The 26,607-nt window shown below is 38.8% G+C and overlaps 1 protein-coding gene across 11 annotated transcripts in view; it reads left to right on the top strand.

The window, feature by feature from the left end:
* AFF2 (ALF transcription elongation factor 2) overlaps positions 1-26,607 on the top strand; it is a 336,498-nt gene that overhangs the window by 217,574 nt on the left and 92,317 nt on the right. For all 11 annotated transcript variants that reach the window (XM_035541447.2, XM_035541446.2, XM_035541445.2 and 8 more), the window contains one exon: positions 24,510-24,561. In XM_035541447.2, coding sequence (XP_035397340.1) covers positions 24,510-24,561 — 52 coding nt within the window. The remainder of the gene's footprint in view (positions 1-24,509; positions 24,562-26,607) is intronic.

The raw sequence follows: 26,607 nt of genomic DNA, 5'->3' as shown, positions 1-26,607 counted from the left end.
CTAGAGCGTGGTACTAATGGAAAAAGACTATCTAGTGTTTTTTGTCTTTTTGTTGCCATGCATTCAGATCAGTCCCCAAGGCATTTAGATCATAGGCAGTGACAGTTTGACAGAAATTCTGACTGAAAATTAGCGGTTAATTTAAAGCTGAAATTTCCAAAATTAAGCACACATTTTCATTTGCAACATTCAAAAGTTAAATCTGAAGCAAATATGAGCTGTGGTGGATTCATTTGTTTTACTGTGTTTCTGGACAAATTGAGTGATTTAACAGTGGAGTGCAATCCTAGTGTACTTACCCCGCAATAAGTCATCCCAGTCAAGTTCCTAGGGTCATTATCTGAAGGACATGAAGGTCCTTTTTAAGAACCACATTTCCCAAGTACTTCTGGGCATTTTCTGTTTTCTGGTAACATACCATTGCAGCTTAGTGTGGCGGAGCCATTTAACAACAAACAAGACTGCTGGTATGTCATCTGAGAAAAAAAGAGCAAGATCCATTTGTAGGGCTTAGATAGACCTCTTAAAACCATCCACGATTTAGGTAGTTCTCTTCAAAAAAAATTACTTGTTATTTCAATCTTTGATGTGTAGCACACAACTCCCACCATCCACCCTAGCTATTTTCACTAGGAGCTAAACACGTCAAGTGGCTGTTATCTCTGGCATTCTGTATCTGCTACAATTCTGTATTAATAGCATCCCTTACTACACAATGTTTTGAATTATAGAAGAGCAAGTAGAGGACTTTTAACTTTGAACACATGCTTTATGTAAATATTCAAGTAAAACATAAGCTCACAATGAATTTTTGTAGCCCTTCTCCTGAAGGCTGTATGCCAGGACTGTCCTAATGCCTGTGCCGGAGCCTCTGAGGCTGGGATGATGTGCAAAAGTCCCCATGAGGGTGAGAGCTGTGAGGACAGTGGTGGTGTCACCCTGCATTAGAGCTCCCCAGGCCAGTGCTGGGGAGCTGGTACGTCTACACAGGCCATGGCAGAGTGCCTGTGGGGTTGCCACGACGCTGTAATGCTCCCCAGTGCTGATGGGCTGGTGAAGCAGGGCCAAGTGCTCTGATGCCTCCTGTGCTGGCACCAGTTTGATCATCATGAGCTAGAAATCACTTTACAACACACCATGACACAGTGGAGGCATGACCTTAATTCTTCAGAGGCGTGAAGACCAAGTATTAGGCCTGCACACACTGAGAGCAGAGTTGGGCCCTGTGTTTTGATAACCTGGTCGCTCCATGTGTGGCCTGCTCCGGTCTCCCAAATCCCTCTGCAGTCACGTGGGGTGCTGTTATGGCCAGGCTAATGACTTCAAAACTTCTCATTAAATATTCCTCTTGGCAAAGTTTGGTTCGTAGATGCTCTCCAGGGGGGTCAGTCTTGAGTGTTAAAAAAACAGCTCTATTTTTAGGCTTTTTTCCATAATAAGATTTCCTCAAATGACGTGCTGCAATAAATGGGTCTTTTTAAATTTGAAAAGTTCAATTCTAAGTTCAGAGGTAGCCCTCGGGCACTGTGGTGGAAGATCCTTGTACGTATTACAGAGTGATTATTGACAGAGTTTAACTTTATTGACCCTGCTCTCCTAATTCCTAACAAATTTTCTAAATGTGCTCTTTAAAATCCCTACAGAGCACTGCAGACTTTGGGTAATTCTGGAGCTGCGTCTGAGATTATTGCTTTATTACCTTCCTTTTTTCCATTCTCCTTCCCAGGATGCCTGGTCCTCTGACATTTCGTTTTTAATATATTCTAAGCAGAATATGTGTGTTTGTCCTTCCTATATCTTTCCGCTTAGCATTTATCCAGCACATCTGATCTATTCTGTTGATTCAGGCACTTTTTTCCTCCTGCTCTAAGCCATCTCAGCAATGTACTTGCCTATGCTAAAAAAAAAAATATTTTTTTCAGCAATTTGATAACTTTGCCAATGGGTTCAATGAAAACGGATGGCTTGTTTATTCCTGTATTGATGACTGAGAATGTTCTGAAAGTCAGTAAACTTTCTACCTATCTGACTCCCCCTGAGCAGACCTGTGTCTTTATTCCCAGCACCTGCCATGAAATAGATCTTCTTGCTGGATAGCTGACTTGACTCATTTTCCCCCACTGTCAAGCTTGCACAGCAGCTGAGTAAAAACCGTACTTGAATCAGCAAAGGAAAAATGAATATTTAATTCCTCCACAGGATTCTGGTGTTGATCACTTATAGCTACTTATTGTATAAATTAAGTACAGTTTGTGCTTAAGTGCTTTTCTTATTAGATACCACTAAGGTTGTTAATAGCAGGTATATTCTTTGGATTTTAGAGAAATTTACTTGCTCTCAAGTGCTTAAAAATCAAGTGACATGTCTATCTTTAGATAGGAAATCATTCTGAAAATGAGAAGGACAATCTGTTCTTCCTTATGTAATGTTTCCACCTTCCTTGGAGATAACCATATTGCATTAATATTCACTGTGCCAAGAGATTCACTAAAGCATTTTCTTAACCTCACTTTGTTGCTATGATTGCAAATTAGGAGTTTCTTTTAAGGGTCAACCTAAGGAAAGATATGCTTTATTCATACCAAGTTTTAGAGTTCTCTCATATGTGAGTTGATAGAAAAAGTATTTTCTATAAAACATTGCCTAAAATTTTATTTTTTGTCATCAATTTTCACAGAATGAAAATTGAAAGGAAATATTTACTTTAAGAAAAAAGATTTGTGCTTTTGGAGTCTTCATGCCCCCTTTTCCTTTTTTTCCCTCTCAATAGAAAAACTGAAAGTGGGAAAATAAGAACAAGGATTTGTAATTGGACATGTTTATAGTGGTTGGAAGGAAATTTTGCTGAAGAAAATTTGAGTAGAATGGAGCAAAAATAAAACTTTTCATAGAAATAGTTTCAGTCAAAAGGTTTTTCTTCCTGGATAGATGCCAGTGTAAAATGTAGAAACATTTTTTGCTTCATTGATATTTTTCTCTCCAGAAGAATCAGCTTGTTTCAAGCTTTTGCTGGGTTCGTGTGCATGCTGCCCACTCTCAGGTTGTTTGGGGCTTCCTGTCACATGCCAAACCTCTGAACTATTTCAAACAACTGCTAATTCACACAAAATCAGCTTAATCTGAAAAACGGTCCTTCTTATTCCTTCCAAATACATATTTCTTTTCACAAAATAGTTTGTTATATCCTCATGCATCTACCCTGTCAATAGCACTGTTTGTTTCTGTTATATGCTGTTTTCACCGTATATCCTAACAAAAGACCCTGTAATAATGTCCACGTCAGTTCACAGGGTTTAGGTTAAAATGAAAGTTTTCTGTTCAGGGTATTAGCTTGGAATTATCTTTTGGATGACTATTTCAGTCAAAAAAAATATGTATTTCCTAGAAAAAGTAGGGGAAAACACATCTTCCCATTGGTTTATATTAAAATCCCACAGCTGAATAGGATTCTGCAACAAGTGATGACTTTGGGTTGCCTCATTGGCTTAAAATGCCCTCAGCTTCAAGAAATCTTTGGTTTCACATTTTTTACCTAATTAGGTCCAAGCAGAATCTGTAGCAGGAGACACAGAAGTGCCCAAAGAAGTTTCTCTGGGTGGTGGCCTTGTGTCAGGTTGGGCATGGCAATGCCGGAGGTATGGCTGTTGCCTGTATAATGCATTCTCACATGTATCACTGTGAGTCCAAAGATGTGTAGAGGAAAGCAGGGGAAAGGAGAAAAATAAAACTAAATAAAAACAACTCAACTCTGCCCCTTCAGCATCAGCCCCGTTTCTGTTTCCATGACAAGTTTCTCTGTGGGGCTAAAGAACTGGGAGTGAGTTTATGAGGTTGGTTTCTAACAGTTATTTGTGTGAAACATAACTCTTGCTGACCCACTGAGTGCATGACCTGGTAATCTTACTTGTACTCCTCACAGATTTGCTTGTCCCCGTGTGCAGTTTGTGTTTGATGCTTTAAATAAAGACAGGTACTAATCATGGTGCTTGCAGTACTAATGAAAGATATTTAAATGGTACAAGGATGAGCTTGGACTACAGTAGATGAAGAAAAACACAGGAGGGGGCAGGAGAGAGAGATAGATTTGTTATTAAGACACTAAATTGGTGCTCAGAAGAATTTGATTTTAATTTTAGCTCTAACAGGGACTTCCTGTATGACCTTTTGGAAACTGTGTCTTGGTTTTCAGTCTGTAAATACCACTGTTTTTTCCTATCCCCTATCCTTTCCATTTAGATGGTATAGTTGCTACAGCAAGGGCCCTTTCATACTTTGTACTGACCTAACCCAAGGGACACAGGACCTTGTTCTCTCTGAGTGCAGTGGTATGTGTATGAGATGACATGAAGTTGTGATTAGAGAGGAGGAAAGAAATGTAAAACTACAAAATAGATATATATGTCATTGGTTCAGAACTTATGGAATTTTATATAGGATCCTTGGGATAAACCTAATGAAAACATTGCCTATTATAGGCTACAGATTTTTTTGTGATGTCTGTCAACCACCGTACTGTAAGAGGCTTCTGTAAAAAAACTGTTAGCTTAATGTCTGGTAAACTCTAATAGGACTTTTTACGTAAGCTGTTTTTTAGCATGCATTTGAGATGAGTGCATTACCCATGAGTAGTGAACTCACAAGTGAGTTATGCGGGTAATCCCAAACAAGTGCCAATAAAATTTTTATAATACATAGCATCATTATGGAATTTGTTTATGCCACATATTTTATTGGAGAAAAAACCATGTTAGTCATATATTAGAAGGTTAATACTTTTTTTTTCTACTGGTGCTGTTTTTCACATCCCTCTGCCTCAAAAGCCAGGCCAAGTGAACACCAGCAATCCTAGAAGGAAGGGAAAATTAAAACGAACACATTTTTGAGATCTCTCTGAAAATAAAACAAGGGCCAGATTCTAATCGCCTTACTCATACCAAACACCACCTTACTCCTTGAATAGCCCCATAGATTTCTTAGGGACCGTTTGTCAAGTGAAGTGTTATTTGACATGTGTGGCAATACCCCAAATTGGCTCAATCTAAACTAGCTTTTCCCATTTAAGCCCTCCAAAGCTTGCTGTCTTCAGTGGTTAGAAACGCATTTATTTTCTTTTTAATCCCATAAAAAAAAAAAGGCAGTGGGGGGGGAAAGAATTCTCATGCTGGTCTGAGGGCTTGTTTCGGCCTTTTATTACCAGACTTGGGTGATATGAAGCAGAATCCCAACACTTTTATGAAAGGCTAGATAGAGAAAAGCTCTCTTAAAAGGGTGGCTGGCAGAGAGAGCATGCTGCTTCCCACCCTGTTTGATGGGTCATGTTTGGGCAGCAGAGATCGAGGAATTTGGGCCTTTTCCACTTCCACCAGCTGGAGTCAGCAGCATTATAAACCCCACCTTGTACCACTGATACAGCAGATAAAAAGCCTGTTACACTGTTGTAAAACCTTCTCCCCATCCTTTCAGCATATGAGCTGCCATGTCCCATATTCAGTTCTCCTTCTCTTGGGAGCAGTTATTTCACCTTATAGACTTGTATTGTATATCCTCCATAGTATAAACACAGTGCATTGTAAGAGAGAATTTTTGTCTTTTTTTTTTTCCCCTGCTCTCTTTGAGCTGGTAGGCATAAGTCAATGGCAGAACTTGGCTTTATTGAGAGCAGGATCAGGCCATAAATGTCCTGGGTTTGTTCTTTTGTCTCACATAAAATAACTCCACCGATAACATGCCTGGTCTGCTGATGGCTAATCAAGGGTTGCTGCTTAAAGCTCCGCACATAACCTAGCTATCTCCACATTAACCTCCTCCTTTCATTTCCTTGGTTATGTTGAATAGGAAACAGTTATTGAACTGCATTTATGTTCATAGAAACCATTTGATTAATTGACTGTGCTTTGAACTCTTATGACCCGACATTGAAATATAGCTCAGACAAAAGTGACAGAAGCCCAGCGATGGGATGGGGCTATAAAAGAGCACCAGTAAACTGTCTGTGGGCAGCCTGCGTTCATGTTCGTGTTTATCCTTGTGGAACTTGCTAAAAGTAAAGACAGATGTCCAGCTTATCTCATAGAGTCAATAGCAATAATATGTACGGATGCTGCTCACAGCGAGTTGAGCCTACTCCTGCTGTCACTATGTCTTTATGCGTCCACAGGGAGAAAACCTGGAAGGCAGGGGAAAAAAAATATAAGTATTGCCAGAAATCCCTGTAGGCTATCTGAGAAGGAGCGGATGTGTAAAGCATTTCTTTCTGCATAAACATTTAGAAATCAAGCTCTCATAAGTCAGGGATCCACCAAATGTGGTGTGAAGAGGCAGATGAAGCCTGCCTTCTGGCATGCCAGCATTTGCTGATTGATTTGGAATGCAGAAGGGCCCTTTTTATTTTTATTTTAAAATTTGAACCACATCTTAATACAAGTCAGGTGAAAAATAAATTGAAAAATAGCAAGCCTGAGATTACAGATGTGCCAGCTTCATATTGTTCAGTTTAGCTGAGGTCATAGTCAAACCCATCAAGTTCACATCATTTAGTGTATGGCCACTGAGGTAATATTCAAACAAAAGAAAAGCAGTCAGAATACTGATATTCTCCTACTTTGCCAGCTGGCCTCATTCAGCTGTACAAAGCACACGCTACAGCTACACAAGGAACTCTAAATCAGCAAGGAATACAGGTTTTTAAAAGGATATTCTGTTCCAAACATCCCATTCATGCTCCAGCTCTCTGACTTAAGATCAGTCATAAAGAGGAAATACCTCTCCTAATATTCAGTGTCATATTCTGAAATTTAAAATGTAAAAGCTATGCTAATGATGATACAGTTAATTTAGAGGGAATTTTCAATGGAGGACATTTGTATTGTGCTCAGTGGTTTAGAAAAAGCTTGAATTTCCTAGAAAGCCTACAAGTAGAATTACTGGCATCCATTCCTCCTCCATACTGGTGATGTTACTATGCTGGTTCCCTGCACGCAGGTATAGATTTATGTAGATTAATTTGGTATAGTACGGTGAATTGCCACTATGATATATATTTTAGAATTACTTCCTAGCACAGCCTAATGGCTGGAATCAAATAAAACATAAAAGTAGATTTATATAGATTGCTGTATAAATCAGATAAAGCTTTATGTTACCTAGCATTGGTAATGGAAGCTTTTCCTGCAAATAATATAGAAGTTGTTCATGTAATATTTTCATTATTTCAGTGAGAGTAAAGCAACAAAAAAGAAGAAAAGAAATAAACAAGTCTATCGGGCTTAGCCACCATTAAACATCATTAACTATAATTTTGCCTGACAAGTTCTCTCATCTGATGATGGGTGAAATGGTAGGAAAGTAGACTGAACAATTGCATAAACCCAAATGAGATATGCCCTTGTATTCTAAGTGTGCACAGTTCAGTCAGTTAAAATAGAGCCATTTATTATGCTTTAGCAGCTAGTGCTTAATCTGGTTTTAAACAGACCTTTTTTTTCTTTTAACTTCTTGCTGAGATTTAACTGGTTTGAGAAGATGCATGACATAGTGTTACACAATAACTCTCTCTCTCTCACCAGTTTACTTTGAAATAACTTTATTAGAGCACTGATGATGAAAATAACTCACAGGAAATGTAGATGGGCCTTTAAACAACAGTGAATGTATTTGTTTTATTTGAAACGAGTGGATAAAGCCTTAATGAAAGAGACAAGAATACAGAGCGGAGAGGAGGGAGGATGTATAATGGGCAGAGCAGTGAGCAGCGCCCTCCTGGGAGCTCTGGGAACTCACCCAGGCAGTGGTGGGTGCCACAGGGCATCCCCTTTTCATCAGCTTCCCCAGGCTAATGGCTCTCAGCGTTTTGGGGGCAGCCTATCATATTTCTTACTAGGCACTTTTAATATGAAACTGTTGTGAACCAGTAGGAAACACTTCGGCCACCCATTGTCAAAATGAGTTGGGAATTTATAGCAAAATCGCCTCACATAATACAGGCAAAACTCTCACCTGCCTGCATTCAAAGTGTGCTGTGCGATTGCTCCAGGTGGGAATGTCTGACCTGTACCTGGTGGAATATTTGGACTGTAGACGTTTTGTTTGATATTATCCTGCAGTTTTCCACTTAGTCATTAGATCCCTCAGCCCTTGTTGTTTTTCACATGTAATTCTGTAATTATACCAGCTGTGATAAACACTTTCTTGAAATCTTACCTCTGGAAGAAATTTGGCTCGGTCCTTTTGCATGTGAAGGGAAATCAGAGTCTCGCTTAGTGTTTGCACCACTGGTTGATTCTAGCTACATGGGTAGTTACCTGCAGGTTTACATCACATCCAACAGAAATGGAAAGGGAAGTTTTTTCAAGAAATGATGTCTTTGTGTGTGCAAGAAGTTCAGAGCCCAAGTGACACCAAATTCGTCTTATAACTGTGCCTCACTGGCATAGGCTGCGCGAACAATAGAAGGATGGACCCTTTCACCTGCAGGTTACCAGTTCAAATTCAAAGCAGGATTGTAGTGAACAAAAGTCATTACACTCCCAGAGCTATTCAGTGCCCTGTGTGAAATGAATTGAAGGTCTCAGTCCAGGTCTAATGGACAAGTGTCCAAATCCAGAAGCTATAATTTTAATTGGCACTCCTGTTGATAGAGGCAGCATAGAGGCCAAGGATTGAATGGGCATACAGATTGAATTTACTCTGCTTGTTCAGACCTGGGTTAAAAAACAGTAGAGTAGAGCACGAGATGCTTGTGTAACTGCCGCACAATATGAACGTTTTTTGGATTGAGAAAGAACTGCAAACTTCAAAAGCATTTATGGAATCTTAAGTCTCCCCAAAAGCCCTGAATATTTTTTCATTTAGAGAAAAAAATTGCTAGCAGTGTTCATTGAGCAGTCTGAAGCTTTGAGGTGTCTTAAAAAAAAAAAAAAAAAAAGGAAAAAATGTTCCAATTAAAAGTAACAGAATACCAGGAAAAGTTAAGAGACTGTATGTACTGTGCCTTCATATGAATGAATGACTGTTTAAAAAGAACCAGATTCACTAGTCTTAAGAAAAAAATAATAATTTATTTTCCTAAAAAGAAATATGTTGTTTCCTAATAGAAAGGAAAAAGAATAACTCCCTCCTTCCCCTCTCCCCACCTCCCACCAAAAAAGAGAATATGCCCCCAGCGGACTGCCTGAAGTGCTCTGTGACCATGAGTATGCATTGTGTTCAGAGACCATATATTGCTAAAACTCCTTGATGGAATGAGTTTTAATTTGGTTTACAGAAAGCTTTAGGGGATATGGCTCTCTACAAATTAGACCACAGGAGCTATAAAATGAAGGATGTCCTCCCTAATTAGAAACAGTGGAGAGGCCTGGTGTTCTTCCTAGTTATAGCCTCATGGGTACCCTCTCACATTTAAACTGGGCAGTAGATGCTTCTCTGTAACTGTTTTCTAGCTTTTTTTCCTGGAATTTATCTGTTGTCCGATTTTCTGTCTCCAGTTCTGAACGCACCTTTCTTCATAGTTGTAAAGCCTTACCTGAAGTTTTAAATGGCATCTGCAAAACAAGCATTTATTTGTGTGTTGCTTGGTGATCAGCCACCCCTAGCAGAGTATCTTATTTTATATACCAGGAAATGGTTTTCAAACTTCGGTGAACGTGGCAGTCACTTTAGCAGGGCTCTTTTTGCAGTGTGCGGCTGCACCAACTCTGTTTTCTCATTCCTCTTCTTTTGAAGTTAATGAGAGCTCTAAGGATAGGAATATAGATGGACTGAAATAAATTATGTTTTATGGTAATCAAATTCCATTTTCCAGACACATTTTTTAACAAGAAAGTGTTCATCAGACTGGGATCCAGGATTTTGGACAAGAAAATAATGCAGTTATTTAACTGCGGCTGGAGAAAAAAGTGGTGCCGGCAAATCTAATAGTGGGATGTCTACGACTTGTCATTTGTGCCAAATTATAAAACCAAGTTTAAGCATAAATACACAACAACACAAGGCAGAAATGCACAACAGAAAAGATTCAGCTACAACTATATTTCCAAACTGCCTGGGAGTGGAGAGCTGAGTGTGGGGATGAGTTGGGAGCTATTCTGTGCTAAGGCAGCCGTAATTTTATGGTTTTAATTGTCAGTAAGAGAAGACATCCAGGCTCTTAATTCATCCGCATGTTTTCATGTAGACTTATGCGGAGCAGGACCAATGACTGGCCCAATGAAAGCTTTAATTTACTTGTGACATACTGTTTCCACTAGGAGTTGTTGTAGGTCAATTTGAGAACAATTGCTAGCTGAATAAAAGAGAGGAAAAACGTCAAACATTGATCTGGAATATAAGTAAAAAATGGAAATTTAAAATCAATCAAAATATTTATTTTGCTGCCCAGCACAGAGTATTACAGACAGGAAAGGGCTGTATTTTTAAGCATGATTGCTGCTTAGATTTTACCAGAATATATAACTGAGCATGTCTCATGGCCGTCTTATTTTTGTGTAGTATTTCATCCTCTGGCTTTGTGGGGGAACTTTATGCCAGGAGAACTCACTGGAGACTGAGTGACAGATCAGGCTGTTGTCCCACATTCCCTTTCTACTAAATCACAGTTTTCTTTAGATGGAAGGTGGCTATTGTGAAGCTGTCAAACTGAGGAAAGTTAAATGGGCTGAAGTGAAGGCTCGTGTTAACAATAGCAGCTATCTCTGTCAAATGAAAGCTCAGCAGACAGTTACAAGGCAATTCGGCACTGATGGGTGGTCGATTAAAAACAACAAAAGGCAAGATGAATGAAAGGGGAAAATCCCTATTACTTCATGGTAGGAGCAAGGGGAAAACCAAAAAAAAAATAAAAAGCCCACCTCACCCAACCCTGTAGCAATTCGAACAGACTTGTAGTTAGCATGACCTTCATAATCTCAGATATGACACAATAAAACTGACAAGATTATTTTCTCTTCAAGCAGTGCTGAAGTACTTTCGAAGTATTTTCATTGGCAAAAAATCTGGAAAAGTAAAATAAATGCAGAGTTCAAGGCAATTGAAGAATTCTTGAATCTGATAACAGCTGGAACATAGTGCCACCAGGAAAAATAGCTCGGTTTTGTGCTAAAAAAATTATGACTTGATCGTTTTTTTACAGTGTCATATCTGAGATTTTGAAGGTTACACTGTAGACAACCAGAAGAGGATTAGAGAGAAATTATCTTTGAGCTCAAGGGAGCACCAATTTAAATTGGATTTGAGATATAACTTTTGCATTACCTTAGGAGATGAAAGGTAGTGTTGCATCCTGACAGTTACCCAACTACCTAACCATATGTATCAACTGGATTAATCTGTAGATTAACAGCTTTTGCATCAAGTGCAAGGTGTATCATGCAATTTCCTCTTCGTGGGACTCATCCTGTTCCCACTGAGCTAAGATCAAAACTCAGCAAAAGCTTGGGAGGGCCTTACAGCTTGTATGTCAGGCATAAGCTAAAGGTATACATTCGGATTATAATGGGCACTAAGATTTAGAGTTTCAACAGGAAGCACTTAAAGTAAGATGAGAAAGTAAAAAAATAATAGTATATAAAAAACAATGTATTATTGCTTGTAACTATCCTAATCAGAAATTAAGTTTTGAAATCCTAGTGAAATTTGCTAGGACTCAAGCACCTACACTCACTTAAATCCTATAAAATTCCCATTCCTTTTCTTACAATATAAATGCAAGGAAGCATTTCATGACATTCAGAAAGCCAAGGAAAACAAATATGTTCTCACACAGCGCACAATTAGGACTCAGGTGGCTGCCAACAGCAGAGCCAGGGTTCAAAGAGATTCTGAAAAAAAGATTGGAATAAAGAATTTGAGAGACATATATGCTCCACGGGCATGAGGAACCAACATTTACTTCCAGTTATATTAGGACAAATTCTGTACCAACAAACTGTCTCATTGAACCGTCTCCCGTGACAAGATGCAGACTTAGATGTGCCATGGGCCTGATCCAGTCTGACAATTTCGATATATTATAGTATTATTTGTCTCTGTAATGTTGTGACATTATTAGAGTTTATCAATAAAATTTAGTCTGCATCACTTCTAGGTTTTGTCCTAGAGGAAAAGATTTAGTATCTCTTTATCAATTTTATGTACTAATACTTTTGTTTATTTGTCTTATAATAACATCAACATAGTCTATTCGTGGCCAAAGAAACAGGGTGCCAGGCCTAGTATAAATGTACAAAAGAGAGGCAAAAAAAAATAAAAATCAATATTTGGGATTTTTCTTTTCTATAATGTTTTTATCACTGAGGACCATGTTACGATTTTCAAGGGTTTTTTTATGGTGTCATGCATTTCATCTAATAACTAAATTAATTTGGGAATATGAAAACAATATTTACCTACCTGTCAGAGAATCAACCAAAATGTATTCTTTAAAAACTTTGTGATAAAGTGATGACGTTGGGAGACAGTTGTTAAATCTCCTTGCTAGAAAGAGGTCATCTTTCTCCTGCTCTTGGAAATGACAATGTGTGTCATGTTCTCACTAGGATCAATACCATGACAGTAATTTGCAGGGTTTGCTATGAGTAATTAGGTATAAACAGTGGCTGTGGATATCTTTACCGTACCCTTTTAAACCAATAACTGAATATTCTTTTCTTGGTTCCTCCCAGCTTCATCCTTCTAACACTGGAGAGGGTTCCTCAAGTGCAAACTAGCAGATAGTTCAAAAGTAACCTGGGCTTCCTGGGGAGCATGAAGAACAGAGAATATTTGTATGTGGGGTGTGTGTGAATGTGGGGAAATGCTAGGTTTTCCAAAGTTACACTATTTGCAACGATACTGAAAAAATAATAATAATAATAATAATAACTTCTGTAGATTTCAGACCAAAGTGTGGTTTAAGCATGTGGTATAATTTATAGGGTAAACAAACTTTCAGTAAGAGCTAACTATATCAGGAAACTTGTTTAACATGCACAGAAGGCCCTGTTAAATTATTTCAGTGCTGTAATTCAAAATGCTGGGGAAAATTCTCCTGTATTATAGCCAGTGCAAGATTGGGTCTGCAGCCAAGTACATCAACATAAATGTTCAACTGTCTGGGGAAATACAAGTCTTACACTGTTACTTAGGGGAAAATGTGCACAGACATGGTGGAGCCCCTTATGAAACAATCTTCATTTTGTTAAACAATAGGATCAAATTTTCAATCAGGTTATCAAGCATATTGCATTCTTCAAGCTTGCCAAGCAAAGAGAAAGTATCAGCATGAAGACTGATATATTTTTACAGAATTAATGATGTATGAAACCTGGAAGCGGAAACATACATTTTCATTTTATCCTCTAATTTTTCTTTTTACATTATAAGTGAAAGGAAATGCTTGGAAGTATTTGCAGTTATTCATATCTGTTTATCTTAGAGTGATTATCAGAGCAAACAGTGTCAGGCATTGTGTTTGGATCTGAGCCTGAAAAATAATGCTTGCAGGAGCAAGGATTACTTGCATGAGTCAGTGTTTTCAGAACTGTGCCTGGTACTTGATTTCTATCATGCATATTCAGTGCCTTATAAATCATCCCGATTCAGAAATCATTTACGTATTTTTTTCATTTATCTCCTCTGTTTGTATTACTTTTAGTACATGCTAGGTTCACTCCATTTATACATTTTTAGATTGATCCACAGGATGTTCATTTAAGGATAAATGTGAACTGTCTTACTGGAGATTCATTTCTCTTTGCAAAGTTTGTACTGAATCTATGGGGTAGTTGTTGTGACTTCGGGATGTGCGATTTTGCAGCTACAGTAGAATTGGCTTTCAAAACTGATCAGAAATTTAATGCAGTGAAAACAAAACTCATCTTCCTCAAGATCATCTTATCTTTGCTTTCTATGGGGATTTTTTTGCTTATTGATGAGCCCTAGACATCCTTGTGTACCAGGCAGAGTCCAGCAGTATATTTATAAAGCTGTAATGAGTTTGCAGCATTGAAAACCCCAGGCAGTTCTCTCATGCACTCATAATAAGCCCTGGGCACTTGCTCATCTTCTCCATGCCTGACCCCTGCTCTTTATTCACCCTGCACCATCAGCATGCCAGCGCACAGGACTTCATGCCCTCTTGGAATCCTGCTTTGGTAATGCACACCCCTGAAAATCTCTCTTTAAGTCAAGTGCTCAGCTTAAAGCATTCTAGAAAAATCTGTCGTGTGCCAAGTTCCTCTTTTCTCCGTATGAACAAACACTGTTTCCAAACCAAAACTCCCATTCTCCATAGCCTAACACATCACCAAAAGCCATGGCATGGCTGCCTTGCATTGCCTTTTCAGTATCAGCCACTGGAAGTCCTCCCTTTACAAGTCTTTATTAAACACCTTGAGTCTTCCTCTTGAACAACCAAAGAAATACTCTCCAGTTTTATGAAGCTGTTGTTCATTTGCACTGAAATGAAGCAGCCAGACCCCTTTATTGAGTTACAGGACACTCACCCACAACAATTCATTCATGAGGACAAATTGACAGGGATCTCAGGTTGAGAGGTTTCTGAATCCTTGGGGTCAGAGTCTTTGCTGGCATTCTACCACTCATCTGATTAGTTAGGGTCCACTCACACTGAAGTATTTAAAATAGAAGCACATTGTTCACACTACTGCTTTTTTAGAGGCCAGTGTTGTGAAAGAAGTTGGCAGGTTTTGCCTTCAGCTTGCTCTTTGCCAAATATTCTTTATCCTTTCTCTAAAGAGATGAGTAGATGAGCAGTGTCTGAGCTTTAGCAGCTTTCTTGAGTTCCTTTTAGGAGTTTGTAAGCTTCTTCAAATTAGGAAGCACTATAACTTCAGTGTTCCAATGGTCAGTAATGGCAATGGTCAGTTAAAAATGGTGTTTCTAATAGAGGAAAATCTGCTTTGTATTCAGATGAGACCATGCATCTACTCCTTTCCTATCCCTTCCATTCATCCTCCAAAGCAAGGTGGGCACAAGTGTATATCCTACAAATGCACAGTAAGAGATTTTTTTATTTAGTTAGTCTAGCATTTTCTTCCTCTGAATCCTTCATATCTGCCTTCTCTCTTTTCCACTTTTTTACTACTGTTTTTAATGGATTTTCTTTCTCTGTTCATGCTTAGTTCATTTTGTCCCTGTCTACTTAACCAAGGCATGAACCTAATGGCATCCATGTTAGAACTGGAGAACTCTGTTGGGCCTAATACTTGACAGAAAATAGTTTTTCCCTTCTATGCATACGTAAGTTAGGAAAACTGAGGGAAAAAAAGGAAAAAACACATGAGGTGATGTGTCTGCATTGAGAAACATTAACTAAGCAGTGCCCTTTTGCAGAGCCGTGTTTGGTTTCAGGGTATAAACATATATTGGCTATGAACACTGTTCAAAGAGCTTGTTAAGGAAAGGAGACTGGAGGGAAATAGCTCTCATGTTAATTTTTGGTTTTTGGGGTTTTGGGCCTTGTTATGGCTAAAAGAGTTTAAAGTAGGGAAGTGGTTTGAGAACTGGGGATAAATTGTCCTGTTTTGTTTATTTACTTGACACCTTGTACTCAGCACCCAAGGTCCAGGCAGCTGCTTTGATTTGCTCCCTCAGAGCTTTCTTTGCATCTGTTTTGGATTTCAGATCCACCCTTATACCTAAAGGGTGGATGAAGTCAACTCATGGAGGAAGACTGCAAAGCCACCCCAATCCTCCCAAGGTCCTGCTGCAGGACAGTGCCAGAGCAGTGAGAAAGAAGCAGAGGTCCCCTTGTGCACATTGTGCTGTGTATTGGAGGCATAGGACACCCATTGGCCTCAGCAGCTACTGCAAATGGGCTGCGGGATGGGCAGATACTGGCCCCAACATCACATACAGCTGGTGTGGACAGGCTGTGGCTGCCACTGGAGCTCACAGGTTGGAACAGACTAGAGCTGTGGATGAGCTGTGCCCTATAGGAGGCTCTGGGTGAATTTCCCCTCCTCATCACCCTGCTCTCCAGTTCCACACAGTCTTAGTACCCGTGTTGGAGAGTTCATCTCAGTCCGTACTCCCTCTGTAAAGCGCCTTGAGGGCTCGCTGTCATTCTTATCACTGACACCAAATTGCAGTCTCTCTCCATGACACTGACCTCTGCAGACAGCATTTTGGAATCAGAGGCAAATAGTTCAAGCAGCAGAAAAGATTTTATGTGTTTAAGTAGAGTTCAGAGCTGCAAAAAAATGCATCAATATAGAGGTTTTAATGAACACAATAGCTGCTTCCACTCCAGACCAGGTTATTGAAGCTTAAGATTTCCAGACACAACTCATTTCCAATCTGCAGAAACAAAAGGACTGTACTCTTCAGATACGAGATTAGTCAATGTAAGTGGAAAACAGTGCACACAGAAAGATTTGTGAATGTCATGTTGGTACTGACAGCTCATCAAACAGCTCCTTGAAGGACTCACTTTGTTACCAGATTAAAAATGGAATAAAATAAAAGATAAAAGAATATAATCAGTGAATTAAATTAATGTCCTTCCATATGCACTGTAGAGCATTGGATAGACGAGCCAGTCTTATGTTATTTGTTCCCTGGTGAACAACTCTTTCTGGTATGATTTTTTAAAGTCACCTTTTCAAGTTGCTATGGAATTATCAATCATTGTTTAACTGTGTGCTAAGTTCCCAAAGCCTTTGTGTGTAAATATGCCAGCTGAAGGCTTGTTTACCAGAGGAAATACTGGTGCTCTGGCTAGGAGACAGTTTTAATCAAATATGGTTGCAGTAAGCAGGTGTTTTTCATGCAGAATGTATTGGAAATGAGTATGTATCACAGAAATGGCTCTTGGACTATATATTCTTCTTGGTAAATATCAGAACCTGAAATTGTATCGGCTGTTGTGCTTGTGCAGAAGGAAAATAGGAGAAGCTTTGTGCGCACTGGCAGAATATGGCACACTTGAAAAGGTGGGGGTCCTCATTTTATTCTTCAAAAACTTCAAAAAGAGTACAAGTTTTACACAGGAGTTTTTAGAAACTGTGATTAGTCCTCCCCTGTATTGTTCCTGGAGCTATGCTTTTCTTTGTTCATGTCTCTCCTTTCTCCTTTTTTTTCCCTTTTTTCTTCATGATACATCCTTCTGAGGACTTGCCAAATGGGAGCATGTGATACTGAGGAGTCATTGCACAGTGACGGAGACACAATGTAATAGAGATTGCACTTTTCTAGACAGAAAGCTTAAAGACAAGAATATCAACACACCTGCTTGAAACAAAAAGACACTGCTTTTCTTGACTTTTTAAACTAATCATGCTATTCAACTATTCTGCTCCAATTCTGTTCCAAAGAAAACTTCCAATAGAATCGACCTCAGTAAGGATGCGAGTCAGGAAAGTGTTGGGTATGCTACAACATTATTCATGCTAAACATACTGATCTCCATCTATGTTAATGTACAGATCAAATTTGGCAGCAGGTTTCTCCCTCCTCCCAAAGTTCTTGTCTTGGCTTTAATGAAAAGCAAAATGCCTGTCAACAGAGCAGTTGTTGCAATGCACTTAGTAGCAACTTAATATTTTAGTTGCCTTTAAGAGCTTTTTATGCATGGAGGTTAATGGATGGCTAGATAAAGAAATTCTTCTGCTGAAAGAATTCATTTTGCTTAATCCTTTTGAAATTAAGAGATGATATGGAGAGGTGAGTAATGAAGTGTACTCTCTGATTCTGAGGTACCTAATAGATAACCACGGGGGTTACTTTTCTCTCACCAGCTGTAATTACACTAATTACTGATATGGTGCCAGAAACACTGAGGCAGACTGAGTGTGAAAACACAAAATGGAGTGTTTCTTAGCGAGACATCTTTCTCCATCAACTGGACCAGAGGGAGGCTGACCGTGTTCTGAGGCTAATGTGTGCCTTCTCCTGTGGGAGGGAAGAGACCAGGTACCTCTATTGCTCATAGGCTTTTTGGCGGTTGAGACACGAAAGATGACTTCAGTTCTTTCTAAAGGGAGGCAATTTCAGGCCAGAGGCTGAGGATTTGATCTATTCTTCAAGCAAATTGGTTCTAATCAGGCCACTGAAGCTACTCAGATGAGTAGAAGTTACACCTGTGAGTAAGAGCTCACCACACTGAGCTTGTCATTGACCAGAATGTAATGAAGGAGAATGCTGGATAAGGAGAAGGAAAAATTAATAAACTACATTTAAGTATATATAAAATCACCGGACAAGTGGCCCTGAATATTAAGGTAAATGGTGCTTGTAAATTCCATTTAATCTTCTGAGATTTTCTCTTACCGTAACTCTTATACTATCTCAGAGGAAATATTTTAAAGATGACTTGCACATTTCAGCAAAAGAATGAATATCAGGTTTCAAGATTTATAGATGGAATATTTTATAACAAAAGATCTTCTTTTTTCCTTTGGTATTACTCTACCATTTATTTTCATTTCCCCAGGTTCTTTGTCCACTGTATTATGAACTTCTCGGGGGAAATCTAGTGTTAGATGTTTTCACACATGTAGTTCCCCTTCCTCCCCCTTGATGAATGATAAAATTGCGCTCCAGTGTGTGCAACACATTCTTGAAATACATCTGAATTCCATTATACAGTTTGTCATTTGCATGATACCTTTTGAGTTACCACTCTCAGAGAAGTCCTATATACTACAGAGAAATGCACTAGGAAAATGAAAAACAAGTTCAGTGTATGTCCAGAGGGTAAACTGGCATAGCTTGTGTTGATCTGATGGCCTTATTTCCATGAAAGTTCAGGGGTAGAAAAGGTTGCACGTCAGTGCCAGTCACTATTTGCACGGACAGTGTTCCCGCCACATAAGTGTTGCAGCAAACAAGTTTAACAAGGGCTTTGTAGCTCAGGTTGGTAAAGCGCTACTTTTTTCACCTCAAAGATGTGTATTTGATTCCTGCCTTTTCTGGATTTGAGTCTTATTAAGTATCACAAGTGAAATTTGCAATAACAGTCTACACTCTCTTTTTAATATTGAACAGTATAACTAGTTGTAGCACATGCATCTCCAATCTGAGTCATACAAGCCTTCATTTTAGTGTCCATTTTTATCAGCGGAAGGCTGAAGCAAGAGGGAACTTCTTTCCTTGGAGAGCTCCCAATGTCATTTGTATGCTTCCTACACCTACCACTGCTCCTGATCAGAGCTTTGCTGTGTCTCTTGTGTCATTAGGCTTTGTTTCATCCTTGCCTTTTCTTGTCAGACAAAGTTAAGTGGTACATCCTCCACTAATGGGACAGAAGCATGGTTTACCTGTTGAGGTTGCAAGGACAGTATTACAGATTTACAAAATAAAAGCTGAGTATTTTGAAAAGCAAGAATCTTAAATATGTATTCCCATTTTACCAGAGAGAAACCCAGCAAGAAAAGAATGGCATGTCTGTCTGTCTGACATCATTGCTGGTCCTCCTTCTTGTAGAAGCAACGCTTGTGTTTGTTGTGGTATGATCCAGACGTGATATGCATTTTGTACAAATGTGATTTGACATGAGCAAGTTAATTTTCTGGGCAGCTCAGGATTAGGGAATTGCCCAGAATTCCCTTCACTGTCTGCTTGCAACCCCCTCTTCCCTTTCCTCCATCCTTTCCATTCCCACAAGGCTTTTTTACACACGAATAGAGCTCCAGCACAGTGGTGAACTGATCTGAGAGCAAATTAGAAGTGCAGAACTTGGATATCCTATATTTAGGCTGCATTTCAAGCACCTCTTCTTCCCTGATGAAGCTGTCTCACGAAACCATAGCATCTTATAAACACAGTGTTCTCCCAGCACAGCCCTACACAAGCAGAGCAGGAAGAAATGCGTAGTGTTCTCAGAAGCTTGCTGGCAATACGGACCTTATTCACTTGAAAAAAGCATTTAATAAGTTATACCTGAAACCAATGAAAGGATGTTGAGCTGTGAATGTACTCCTTTAAGAAGTTATAATGCTCTATAAAAGTACCTGAAATTAAAGTCTACTGTGATGGTGCTTTTTCAGGGAGGAGAATATTTCACATCTCCCAGTCAAATCTTGACTCACTTATTCACAGGATCCCAAACCAGCAAATGTGGTGTGCACAAAACACCTGCTGAACTCAGCAGTAGGGTTGGCTCCAAGTGCCTGTCACACACGGTTTCAGTGTGTGTGCAGCTTAACTTGGTGGCACCCCAGAAAGTTACAGCCCAGACCCCAGAGCTGAGTTTGAGGTTCTGCTGCTTTTGCTCCTCCCTGGATGGATGGGTGGGAAAGCCCATTTCGGTGACCCCAAATGTCCCATTAAATCCTAGGTCATCTTGCTCTGCAGCTTTGGTGTCTCACTATTCATGACTTCTTTGAGCAGTTCAAAAAGGATGTCTAGACTTATATTGTAACCCAGTAACTCATGTTGTAAGAACTGTGTGGAGTGGCTAGAGGGACTCCATGACTCATTCGTGTCGAAAATGAACAAGAAAAAAAGTGTAAAACAAGGTCTTGCCTGCTGAGAAGCAGAACCCATGGTGGGACTTGCATAACCTTCTAATATTGTCTGTTAATAGAACAGCCACACAGGGGTTTCGGACTAATAAACTTTAAAACTGTTATCCAGCATATTTTTTTGAATTATACTTTTGGACAACATGTGTAGAGTCAAAGAGAGAAGATAAAAATTTAGCTTGCTATGCCAAAATCATCGTAAACAGATCTAAAAATAGCTTATTTTGATTTCAGTTCATCTCATCTTATTCTGATGTCCATTGCAAGTTGAAGTCTGCTAAAAAAATATTTTATTTTTACAATATCTGGTAAGACTTTTACAGAAGACATCATAATAAAGCCCTCATTCAGACATTTGTCTAGTTAAATTTGTAATGTAAGAACAATCTGCTTTGGGAACTGGTTCATCCCTGGAGGAAGTGGGTATTGTAGTCAGTCAATGAGATTGCCCCTACTTACAACACAGATAAATGTGTTGCTTTGTCACAATGTTTCTGCTTTGCAGTAATTTCACATTCCAAATTACAAACCTCTGAAAATTGTAGATTATAATAAATATGCTGACACAACTTCAACTGATAGAGTAAATGGCATTGCTCTAATAATGAAATCAAAAATCCTACTTAATCCCACTCTTTCCCTAAAGTGGTGTTTTGCATTAGCTATGGATGAAAAGACAAACAAGTACATGTATATTCAATAATAATGTCAGCTGGGTCAGAGAAGAATAGGAAATAAAATGAATTCATAACACCTCTGGAGATAGCTTTTTGATACAGGCAGTTTTCTCTTTGAATTGCCCTCATTGACAGTATTCGTTGTAACTTTAACATATCCACCAAATTGGCCTTTATTAATGGCTGGCCTGATCTTAATAACAAATATACACTGTAATCTCCAGTCTGCGTGTCTTCTGAGGTTAACAGGTACATAGAGCAGAATAGATAACGTGTATTTACAGGAATCTCTCACTCAAGAGAGCCTAATTTCATGTTCAAACCATCCGGATAGTGTTTGAGAGAGTTATATATACAGAGTACTTCTGGCTCAGTGCTTTGAAGCTGAAGTGGGTTACCTCTGTAGGTGTGACAGTGAAATAGTCACCTTGGATTAAGGTTGCTGACAGTCTTAAAAAGCCCTTACTGGGCTTTGAGTGTGATCAGATGCTACTTGCTTATAAATGAGAGTTAATAGAAACATTAAATGGTACAAGCTACTATGACCCATGTCTTCAGAATATTAAGCACGGTTTAAAATTGTGGAAGACCATCTAGACCTCTACTTTCTGTAAAATATTACCTCTTCTAGCCTGCTCTGGGAGCAGGTTATTTGAACTCTTCAGCATCCCACTTTCATTTGCAGATACTGTGTTTTTTTAATTTATCCCCTCACTTCACTCCCTACCATCTATTTGTTGTTGATACCACACTTGGTTTCTCTTTAATTATTCCATATGCCAGAAAAGTGTGATGCATTTTATAAGCTGTGTGGTTTAGTTGTTTAACCTTTGAGTTTTGTAACTGAATGAGATGACATATTCTTCATTTAGCGGAACTGGCTAAGAAGAATTATATACTCCAAGTGATAAGCTTGAAACTGCTAAAGAAATACCAAAAACCAATTTTTTACCTCTCTCTAGTCATCTAAACATCCATTAGTCCCTTGAAGGGAACTCATAAATCCTGCAAATTTAGTTTATCTGAAACCAACTCTAACAGTTGTCCTTCCTACTAATCATGTTTTATATCCATTTTATATTTTTCAATATTCAATAAACATGTCTTGTGCTTACTGTACTTGTTGGAAAGTATCTGCAGCGTAGGCTGTATAAGGACAGTTATTAATCAGCCATTTCAGATGACTGTTTGGTTAGTTTAGTAAGTGTACTCATTTATCTTTTTTATTTTTTTTTCTTTGTTCTTTCCATCTATCTAATGTGGGATTTCTTTTGTCCTTTTTGGTTTATTTCAACCAGAATATGTCAAAAAGGAACTTAACATGTAACAAAGGGGAAAAAAAAATCTGATAGCTGGAAAGAGGGAAAAAAAAAACACCTTTTGGGCTTCATTCATGAAACAATCCTTTGCATTATGTCCTCTTAGATCTGCATTAAAAAATAATAATAGAGCACATTATCTAGCAGCGCGGCTTTAAAACAGTAGATAATTTACACATTAAAGTGAGATGTAGGTTTAAAACTGGGAGTGTAGGAACAAATAAGAGTCAGAATGATATAGTCCTGTATTAAGTTGGTCTCAGTTTCCTGGGGGCATTGTCCTTCTTGTGTGTAATGAGACTCGCAGATAACAATCTGGGGCTGCGGATAGATCGAGGTAGGGCGGTATGTTGAGAACGGCACAGCAAGTAAAGACGCTGGGGAAACAAATTAATGTGTCTGCTAGATAAACAGCATAAAAAGTTCCCATTCATCACCAAAATCCAGGCCTCTAAAGATTAATATTTCCTGAAGAATTCTTACTTTTAGAAGATTCTTTATCAACGCTACAGTCTCACTTTTACGGGTTCACATATTACAGGGAGGCATCTACCATTTATCAAGAGGTTAATGACTGGTAGTTATGTGTCCAGATACTGTGTAACCACGGAGCTGCCCGACAACAGAGGTCACTGAAAGACAGATGACTTACAAACTGGTTTAAAGATCTCCTTGCACTTTCTCTTTTTATAAGAGCACCAGCAGGGCTTCGAACCTTCAGATATTTCCCCATTGGGATTATTGTCCCCTCTTTAAAAATTCCATATGCCAGGAGGCTTCCATGATTTACTGGCATTCTTCAAACAACAACAGAAAAACTTCCTAACAGAACATCCATTGATTGCTACAGTTATTTAAAGGCTAACAATAAAAAATCATAGACTTCGGTCTCCATCAAAGCAGCAAGGAAACAGTAATTGCAATTTGCTGGTCTCCTGCAGTGGGTAAAGGAGATCAGCCTGGGAGAAAAGAAGCTCAGCACTTTCAGTGGCTGGCACAGCAGATCTGGGTGAGATGTACTGATTCATTCATATGTCATCCTGTGAGAAAAAAATTTGTCAAGGTGAAAAGATGGGTGTGAGGTAGAAGTGTGTCCAAAGGAATATCAGCTCTGAGGAGGACCACCAGATATAAGTGTGGACATGGGGGAAGCTGTAGGGGAAAGTATATGGTGGCTGTTAGTCATGTCTCTCTTGGTAGACAGACCTTGAAAGAAGAGACCTTTCTTGCAAAGTTGTAACAACAAATAATATGGCTTCTTACCTGGTATGTTTCAACATACCCAAATCTTGCATTTAAATAAATAAATAAATGTATAAGATGAATGTTAACATAGTAGCATGCATTATTGAACTCTTCCTTCTGTCAAGGGAAAGGAAGGAGACTTTGGGACAGCCAAATCTGTTAGGAGTTTCCTTTCCCTTTAAACAAGGGCAAGGAGCAGTAACATGAGATTTCCCTGTAAGAATAAAAAAAAAAAAAAGGGAAAAAAAGAATATGAATTAGCAGATTCCTACTTTTTGCTCTGCCTTCAGATACTAACAACTGTGATGTCCCATCAGACCTCAGAGAAGCTCCTCTTCTTGATTTTCCTCATTCTGCACTCTCAGTTTGGTAAGGTGGGATTGGTGCAGGCCTCTAGAAAGATCAGTAATACCCTAGACCAAGAATGAAACACAGAGGATTTCTCAGCTTTTAGCAGTCTCAGAGCTGAATTTCCTTTCCCCCTTCTGATTTAGAAATACACATAGATGTCTGTGGACTAATCACTGTGAGATAATGTGCAAATAACGGAGGACATGAAGGAGGAACTAGCTACTAAACTTTATGATGGATGAGTTTGAAAGTCATTTGTTCTTACCTAGCATCTCAGAAGAACTAATAACATACATACACAGAATATTCATCAGTTTACTTATCACAGGTCTGATCCTGCTGTTGTTGAATTGAAAGGCAGATTTGCCTCTGACTTTGGTGAAGGCTAGATTTGGCCCATTGTATATGTAACTTTAATTCACTAAGTAATTCTGTTTTGTCCTCTACTTTTTTTTCAGAATGCTTGAGGATGATCTGAAACTCAGCAGTGATGAAGATGACAATGAACAGGTAAAATATATCTAAGTGCATGTTGAATGTGTTTGTGTGCAAAAACATTTTGGGGTGCTGCAGAATCCATTATTTTAGATCTTACCTGCATGTAAAACAACTTCTGAATCTTTTACAGTTATTCCTAAGTCTGTCTTAGGGTGGAGAAACTTTTTTCTTAAATAAGAATATGTTTTGTCAGTTTTGCTAAATTAACTTAGTGAAATGGATTAAACTAAACCAAAACATGACTAGCCTTGGACTAAAAGAACACGTATGGCATCATCTGGGAATAGTTAACATGCTCTGAGTTTCTATCTTCCATCGTACCTAATTAACTGTGGAACGGCTTCCACTTGTTTCACACTCAATTTCTGAAATTGATGACTTCTTTGGAAGTGGGTGTAAAATAACCACATCAGACCACTATCATAACTGCAGCGTTGTTCTGCACTTTGCAATTCATTTGTAGGATTGCACCCATGAAGTTGGATCTGTAAGTTTTGTTCCAGTCAGTGAGTAAAGGGATGGGAGCCCATAGCCAGTAATTCAGAGATTCCCATTTGTGAGAGGTAAAATCTTCAGTGTGTAGTTGTAAATCAATACTGAAAGTCTCTCTGCCTTACTTGGGACGTTAATGAAGAATCATTTTCAGAAAACTGTCTGATGTCATTCTTTATCCTTCCCGCTTTATAAATATTTATGGATAATGCTGGGAAATAAGGCCGGTGAAATTCATATTCTCAACATTCTTATCAGAAAAAAATTGAGACTTAGGGTTAAATTCATCCTTCATGTTACTTTATATATGGAATAGGCTTAAATATGTAAACTTCTGCAGTAAAGAGAAAAGTAATGCTATAACAGCATAAGATCATCATAGTCTGTTCAGCTGGGAAATGTTATTTATAAGTGGATCTTTCTTTCTTATTTATTTTTAAACCATCTGAATGTTCTCTTTTAACCCACCTAATCCATCCTTTAGGGTCATGCCAGGAAAGATTTACCTTCTGGTGTAAGTTGATCCCTTAGTCATACAAGCCAGTAATTTTTGCACCAAGACAGACTGGCACCCTCGTCTGAAGCCAAAGGATCAAAAGCCTGTATTTATGCAATGCGCTATTGTACAAACACGTTGGCTTATGAAACTAGCAGGTTTCTTGATCTATTGGAAATTTGCCCATATACTCCCATGAGATGGCATTGTGATACTGAGATGCCCAACATTTAGAAATGGTAATATGTTATCAGGCAGGAGTTACTTTTGTTTTCTTACTGTAGTAATTTTCCATTGATTTCGGTAAAATTGCTCCAGATTTACACACTTTACACTGACTTGAATAGGTGTGGTCTCTGATGTCAGTCCCATGCAGGAAGGCCACAGTTACATCTGCACCGCACGGTGTCGTGTTGGTAGCTCTCAAAGTATTACTGCTGTTGTATGGTACATGCATGCCTTTTACCCAAAGGCAGGGTCATGCTGGGGAGCAGTGTCACATTGCCCCCAGTTCAGAGGCTGCAGTGTGAGCCGCTGTGTGATGTGCCTGAGCTGTAGGAAGCCTCAGACTGCACCAAAACTTTGTGAGACTTTCCAGTAATACCATTGGCAGCATAAGCTGCAGACAGGCAAGAGACCACAATAAGGAACGTTCATGGAGTTTCTCAAAATTTTATAGTATGTAGAACATATTTTTCCTTTTGGCAGTGCAAGTTTCATGTCACTCTAAGTGATTAGAATTGATTCGAGTCTGCTAAGATCTCCCAAATATCTTCTAAAGAAACAGCTTATGGTCCGTATATTTAGGGATTCAAAACATGAACGCATCCTATCATGTAAAAAATAAATGAACTGTCTGGACAGTAAGCATGCTGATCATATTTCTTAAATGTCCAGCACGTAAGGGAAACCTTCACCCTTCCTCTGTACCCCCACAAATGTGTGGTTGCATCTCTTTTAGGTGCCTCATGAATAGAAGATAAAGACAGTGTTATTTACATTACAGGAAAGAATCCCATAGCTTTTTAGGTTTCCCAAAAACATGAGTATATGTGTCCATCCTTTAGATT

Source organism: Cygnus atratus, chromosome 13, assembly GCF_013377495.2.
Source record: "Cygnus atratus isolate AKBS03 ecotype Queensland, Australia chromosome 13, CAtr_DNAZoo_HiC_assembly, whole genome shotgun sequence".
In the NCBI taxonomy this organism is placed as follows: domain Eukaryota; kingdom Metazoa; phylum Chordata; class Aves; order Anseriformes; family Anatidae; genus Cygnus; species Cygnus atratus.
This window is presented reverse-complemented; position numbering and strand designations above follow the sequence as displayed.